Genomic DNA, 7811 nt, shown 5'->3' on the forward strand with positions numbered 1-7811 from the left:
ACTACACACTACTGACACACACTACTGACCTGGACCACTACACACTACTGACACTACACACTAGTACTGACACTACACACTACTGACACTACACACTACTGACACTACACAACCAACACTGACCGTCTCTCACACACACACAGACACGCAGACACAGACACCCACACGCACACACCCACGGACACAGGCACGCACACACCATCTCACGCATGCACGCATCCACACACACACACACACACACACACACACACACACACTTGACTGACAGTCTCCCATTCCCACATCATCACCATGCAGATGTGTGCAGTTTTTCCCCATTAGGATTGAAGCACTCAGACAAACCGTCCAATAGCCATGCACACACACACGCTAAAACACACACACGCTAAAACACACACACACACACACACACACACACACACACACACACACACACACTCCTGGCATCCTGTGTTCCTCATGGTTGTTGTCATGACCACGTCTCTTGTGTGTGTGTGACCGCAACTGTTTGTTTTCTGAATTCCAGCATAATCTCATCAAGTCCCCCATGAGTATGGGCTGTCCTGACTTTGCCATCGATGACGACGAGCTGGATACTGCCAGCAAGTAAGGCCCCCATGAATATGAAATTATGAATATCAGATGTATACCAATACAGGATGACCTCCTCAGGGGGGTTTGATTATGTATGTGTACAAATAAGTTACAGTCAGTATTGACCGGAAAGTTCATACTTCAGTTATTTGAAAAAGATGAGTCAATTTCCGACACAAGATTATTATGAATGGAGTCTATCCCACATGTTCATACTCAGAGCAATACTGCCCTCCAGTGGTCACTCAGGGGCGAGGCCATGATTTATTTTTGGCACTGAACATCTGGTGAAAATGTCCAAGTGTTTCATCAGTTCCCAGTAAACAATTAATGGATGTTTGCACTGATGGACTATTTACAGCTCCGGAAAAAAATTAAGTGACCAAAATGATCAGTTTCGTTGTTTTTACTGTTTATAGGGTATGTGTGTAAAATGAAAATGTTTGTTAAACTACTGGCAACATTTCTATCAAATTCCAAATAACAGTATTGTCATTTAGAGCATTTATTTGCAGAAAATAACACCTGGTCAAAATAAGAAAAGAAAAAAATATGTGTTTTCAGACCTTGAATAATGCAAAGAAAACCAGTTCATATTCATTTTCAAACAACACAATACTAACGTTTTAACATCGTAAGAGTTCAGAAATCTATATTTGGTGGAATAACCCTGATTTTCAATCACAGCTTTCATGCGTCTTGGCATGCTCTCCACCAGTCTTTCACATTGCTGCTGGGTGACTTTATGCCACTCCTGGTGCAAACATTCAAGCAGTTCGGCTTTGTTTGATAGCTTGTGACCATCTTCCTCTTGATCACATTCCAGAGGTTTTCAACAGGAGTCAGGTCACTCTTACGAAGTTCAAAACATTAGTATTGTGTTTAAAAATGTTTAGGAACTTCTTCTTTGCATTGTTCGAGGTCTGCATTATTTATTTATTATTTTTGACCAGTTGTTATTTTCTGCAAATAAATGCTCTAAATGACATATTTTTATTTGGAATTTGGTAGAAATGTTGTCATTAGTTTCTAGAATAAAACAACAATAAACATTTTACTCAAACAGATACCCTATAAATAGAGACCAGAGGATATACCAGAGAAACTGATCATTTTGCAGTGGTCTCTTAATTTTTTCCAGAGCTGTATATGTACTGTATATGTATGTATGTGTATATTTATATGTATACAGCGTATGTGTATGTATGTTGTTGGTGTTTTCTGTCTTTGTCATCTTATCTGTTACTAGTGTAAAATACTTCTACACAGTCCACTTTACTGGAGGCTGTTGGTGGTACAAATCGGACGATGCCCTCTATACCATTCCCAATTCCATTCCATACATTACAATGAACCCGTCCTCTGATTTCTACCTCCCCCAGCCTCCCCTGCCCCACGTTCTTTTATGTAACAAAAACATACCTGATGTATAAACTCTCTCAGGATCTCGTCGGAGGACAGTGGCGAGGTGCGGTCGTACACGGAGGACAGCGACGACTCCTGTTCGCTGGAGCTGGACACGGACTCCTCCCACACGGGCCAGATGAACCTATTAGAGGAGATCCTGGACTCGCTGACCACCACCGGCACAGAGCAAGGCAAACTCAGCGCTGCTAAGAGCCTGGACTTCTTCAGGTCTATGGACGACATCGACTACAAGGCTCCCGTAAGAGAAACACACCACACCACTCTAACCCCAGTTAGACCAACAACCTTCACACTAAACCACTCTAACCCCAGTTAGACCAACAACCATCACACTAAACCTCTCTAACCCCAGTTAGACCAACAACCATCACACTAAACCACTCTAACCCCAGTTAGACCAACAACCATCACACAATGCCAGAATGGCAGGAGTGGAAGTGTGTGTTAACAACATTGTGTGTGTGTGTGTGTGCGTGTTCCAGAACAAGTCCAACAAGTGCAGTGAGAGTAACCTGCCCCAGCTGTGTTCCAGTGGAGGAGGAGGAGGAGGGGGAGGGGGGGAGCAGGGGGGCTGGAACCTGGGCCAGGACGACAGCGCCGTGCACGGGAAACACCTGCCCCCCTCCCCGCGCAGACAGCCCAGCAAGAGCAGCCTGAAAGGGCCGCAGCAGGACCCCCTAAGAGCCCCGGCCCCGGACGACACTGTCCCCCCGCCCCGGCCCCAGCCAGGGGACCCTTCTCTCTCCTCACCTCCAGGACCACACCCGGGAGACCACCTCCACCTCTCCTCCTCCTGCTCGCCGTCACTGTCCCGCGGCCCCAAACCCCCTGACCACACCGCTCCACCACCTGGCTGCCCCTCCACCGACCCCCAGCATCCCAGCCCCGAGCCCCAGCCCCAGCCCCAGCCCCAGCCCCAGCCCATCTCCTCCTCCTCCAGCATCCTCCGGAGGAAGGTGCTGTCCAAAGAGAGGCCGGTCAGGCAGTACCAGGACAAGACCCCCCAGAGGCAGCGCAGCCTGGGCAGCCAGGAGGGGCAGGGGCGGGGCAGGGCCAGGCAGCTCTCGGTGCTGGTTCCCTGGGAGAGAGAGAGCCCTGAGAGGAGAGGCCTGGACCACAGCCAGAGCAGCGAGGAGGACCAGGACCAGAGCCAGGACCGGGACCAGGACCAGGACCAGGGTAGGGGCGCGGGGGCAGAGGTGGCCCCAGAGAAAGGCCTCCTGGAGGAGATAGAGTCCCTGTGTCGCCTCAGCTCCGCCTTCCAGACCAACCTGCAGCTCTCCCAGGTCCACCGCAACACCAACAACAGCCACCACGGCCCTAGCAACGCCCATAGCAACGACAGCGACAAGTCCTGAGAGAGGGGCAGGACTCTCTGGGTAGGGGGGTTGCCCTATAGGTACCTATCTAGGATCAGATGATCCCCCGCCCAACCCAACTTTAACCATAAGAGGGACAAAACTAAAATAAATAATAATAATAATAATAATAATGATAATAATAATGAGAAGAAGATCTCTGATCACTGTCTACAGGGTGACTTCATCCTGCACCCGTCAGGGACAGGAAGTCTCAATCACTCGGCAGGAAACAGGAAATGAAGAGTGCGTATCGCCCTGATAAGACTCAACGTGAAACGCGACTTTTCATGACTTTAGTTTGTACTCATTTCATCCCTGTGATGTTTTATTTTTTATTTTTTGGGGGGTTTGAGTTGGTTTAGAGTTACAGACACTGGTCCACGTGTCACTGTTACTTAGAACATCCTCCTGAATTAAAAATATCTGTTTAAAAAAGAATGAAGAAATGGGGTCAAAACAAGGGAGATAAACCGACCTCTCCTCCCCAGCGAACACACAGACAGGTCAGTACTGACAGGGTTAAGAAGGGAGGACAGCAAGACATCTAAACCTGCCACGGATTTGCACTAAAAAAACAAACAAAAAGGGTACAGTTTAACCACTGGGAACGTGGTACTGATTCATCACTGTGTTTTTTTTCCGTTTTTTTTTTTAAGCAGAACTTCAATCAGATCTTCAAGTGCTGTGAAGACAAGCCCTGCCTATTTTGAAATTCTTATCGTTTGTGTAACGAGATGCCTTAAAAAAACACACAAAAAAAAAACGGAGGTGCGATTTCGCTTTGGGCCGTAGCTCTCAGTCTTAATGGATGTTCTACCAGAACGCTCTCTCTGGCCTCACTGAGGTCCGCAGCACCAGAAGGGTCAGAGGTTCTCGGAGAGCAGCCGCCAGCTTTCTGACTGTCCATAATGTAAAGATTTTAAGAGTTTAATATATGTTGCGTTGAGTGAAGTGCTCCTTAGTTGCATTCCAGGTAGTAAACCAGAGGTTTATATATATAGAGATAGTAGTCGATAGTAGTAGATAACCAGAGGTTTATATATATATAGAGATGTATTTTTTCTGACCAGTTTCTCAGGACGAAATACAGATGAAATGACTGAAGCAGAGAATCCTATCCATTTGTCTGTCGCTATCCTTTCACTTCCTCCTGCCTGTCCCTGTCTCTGGTCCCCACATTGAAAATGGAGGCCAGTGTAGTCAGCGCTTTGAAGAGTGGAGGCAGCTTGCTGAGGATAACACACACACACACACGAACACACACACAGATACACACACAGACACACACACACACGCATGAACACACACACAGACACACACACACACACACACACGCACGAACACACACACACACACACACACACACACACACACACACACTCAAACAGCCACCCACACACCCACCCACACATGCACCCACCCACCCACGCACCCACACACACACACACACACACACACACTCAAGTCTCAGCTATGTGTGTGTGTGTGTGTGTGTGTGTGTGTGTGTGTGTGTACCAAAGGAGCCAAAGGAAATGCAGGCTTTGTCCCACTCTGAGATAATGGAACCACCACACTGTTTTAATGGAAAAGCCTGAGATGATTGTTCGGTAAGGAAGCAATAGGGTTCTCCTCTAAGGGTATACGGATGTACGTCAAAAGACTCTCCTGTGGAGAGAACGCAACCTCCCTCCACCCACCCCCCCAACCACCACACACGCCCTCTTGATGATGTCCAGAGACGGCGGTTACTATGGCACTGTGCTACTTACCGCTAACAAACACAAATAGAACGAAAGTATTTTTCCCCCATCCGCGCTGCGATTGTGTTCAGGACGAGCCGAGCCGCTCTACCCCGGTGATTCAAGCCGTCGTGTGATTGGCTGTGACAGTTTAATGGTGACTCTCGCCCCCTCCTGAGCGCTGTTCCGCGGTAACGACGTGGCTCGTAAAAGCGCTTTAGAAAAGAGCCCTCATCTCGGCAATTAACTCGGGTTTGAAAGGACGCACGTTTTTTTGTTCCTTTCCACTTTGGCCCTGATTGGAAACGTGTAAGGGGTTACTATGCAAATTCATGTACTTCGAAGTTCTTCGATTTCATTTTGAGTTGAGTTTTTTTTTTTTTACACATTTGATCATCTTTGAACTGATCTTTAAAGGTACAAATACAGTATACGGTACTTAAATGGTTACCATAGTTAGGCTGTAGAGCATGCTGGGAGTTGTGGTTACCATGCTCTCTCCCATGTAGTGGTAATGTGTGTGTCAGTGGGTGTGTACCGGAGGAGGCTGGTGGAGGTAGAAATCGGAGGACGGGCTCTTTGTAACGCATGAGACCGAATGAGAAACGGGCGTCAGAAACACACGCATTTGATACTGTTCCTCGTTCTGTCCCGTGTAATTCCATTGAGCCGTCCTCCGATTTCTACTCCCGCTAGCCTCCCCTGGTTTGTGTCCGTGACTGAAGGCTGTGCCTTATGTGAGTACCACCTAGTATGACCACCATTTAGTACAGTGGTTCTCGACCCTCTCCTCAGGGGACCCCCAGCCACTCCACATTATTTGATCTGTTCCTCCACAGGTGTGCTGGCGGTGGAACAGATCAAATAATGTGGAGCGGCTGGGGGTCCCCGAGGAGAGGTTTGAGAGCCATTGACCTAGTATCACCACCACCTAGTATGACCACCGCGGTATTAGAGAGAGGAGGCAGTGGCCAGTGCTTCTCAGACAGAGTTAGTCCTCTTCATTTCAAGACTTTTCCTGTACCTGCACACAGACACACAGGCCTAGGGTGGTAGGGCCCAGTCACGCCTGCCTAGGGTGGTAGGGTACAGTCTCCACAGTGGACATTAGGCCCTTCACTGTATTTATATTAAGTCTATTAATTCAGTTAATTCAGAAGGCTTCACTAGCCCCACTAGAGTCTCTCTGCTATATACTTTCTATGTTTGATTGTTTTAAAATGTTTGGTATTGAAGCCTGCTGTATTTTGTTGTTGTTGTTTTTTTAAATCATTTTGATGACCCGCTCATTCGGAAATCACTATGTAGACCGATGCCAAGACCGGTGATGCTACAATGTTTTTTTCCTTTAGTTTAATCTCGGAAGTTTGTTTTATAACGATGATGAAAACGTTTATTTTCGTTGTATTTTTCGCTGGCTTCAGTATATTTGACATGGATAGTATATAATCGGTATGTTACATGATATTACATGACTGATGAACCGAACCGCTAAGATTTGAACGTCTTAGATTTTATTTTTTCATAGAAACCTCTAACGTGTTAAAGAAGATTATAATAAAAACATCGGCCCATCCCGCCGATCACGAGCAGTAGCATGTCACAGCATTTCAGCCTGTTAAACAAGATGTCAATCGCAAAAGGAAACGCATTACTTTTCCCTGTTTCTTTTGCATGTATATAATTATGTTATCGATTTTGTTTTATTCCTGTTTTTGAAGGATTCTTCCAGAATGTGTTCTACTGGTGTGTGTGCTGATCATCTTACGTTTCACTACTTTGTTTGAGTGTTTCGTGAACTTCGTCAGATCAAGAAAAAGCTAGCGTCATTGTAGTATTCTCAAATCTCTGAGCTCGGCTTGCAAAATTTGGTGTTAAAATACTGTATTCACTGCATACCCCCAAGACTACTGCATCTGACCTCAGTGGTCTGGGATGTTTCACTGGAGCCGTGTCTTTATCCAGCACCTGCTGTAGAGGACCATGGGAGGCTGGTTTTCTCTGTTCTGACAAAGCTGGTGATTCTTTTTTACGACCCAATGTCTGTTAACTCTCTCACCGCTTACTGACTGACCCAGAGGAACTAGGAAGGGAACAGCTTCTGTTCTCGTTGGAAAGCTACCGTTCTCTTCCACCGCGCTGATATCATATACGTCATGTAAAAGATCAAAACACAAGCTAAAAAAAAAGGGGGAAAAAGAGAGAGACTTTGTAAAGAAGCCACTGATTGTAAGAATGTCCTGTTACATTGTAAAAGTTCTTGAATGACAGAAGGAAAGCAGTTGAGGTTGGACTCAGGTCAGGTACTCTCCTGAGGTGTCGGAGGGGAGTCTGTCAGTGAGGTCCGTTTCGACCGGCCGAGACTATTTCTTTGCCGAGGAAAAAGTGCGTCGAGGCGGCTTTCAAGGCCGAGAACAATGAACAGAGACACGTCACTCATTTTAAAAATGATTTCTCGTTTCTTCTTCTTTGTTTTTGAGATGTATTCAGTCAAGTGGCAATCCTGGGACTAGCGGTACAGTGCAGGCCGCTTTCCCAGACACAGATTAAGCCGAATCCTAGACTAAAATGCACCTTCAATGGAGATTTTCGAATCGATTTGAAAATGTAATTTGACTGTCGTCTAGGGTTAATCTGCGTCCGTGAAAGCTGCCTTTCCAGCTTTCCAACTGGCCCCTTGGCTGCGTAC

At 46.6% G+C, this 7811-nt stretch overlaps 1 protein-coding gene across 1 annotated transcript in view; it reads left to right on the forward strand.

Annotated features, from left to right (window-relative positions):
* The window catches only part of dennd1b (DENN/MADD domain containing 1B), a gene marked incomplete at its 3' end in the record, with an annotated part of 39796 nt that extends 36416 nt beyond the window's left edge, over nt 1-3380 (forward strand). Inside the window, exons 5-8 of the mRNA XM_080536519.1 lie at nt 527-606; nt 2038-2260; nt 2505-2861; nt 2943-3380. Of these exons, the coding sequence (XP_080392645.1) occupies nt 527-606; nt 2038-2260; nt 2505-2861; nt 2943-3380 (1098 nt within the window). The remainder of the gene's footprint in view (nt 1-526; nt 607-2037; nt 2261-2504; nt 2862-2942) is intronic.
* Nucleotides 3381-7811: the final 4431 nt, after the last annotated feature.

The sequence above is a fragment of the Nansenia antarctica genome (genome assembly GCF_963989245.1).
Source record: "Nansenia antarctica genome assembly, chromosome: 7".
NCBI classification, from domain to species: domain Eukaryota; kingdom Metazoa; phylum Chordata; class Actinopteri; order Argentiniformes; family Microstomatidae; genus Nansenia; species Nansenia antarctica.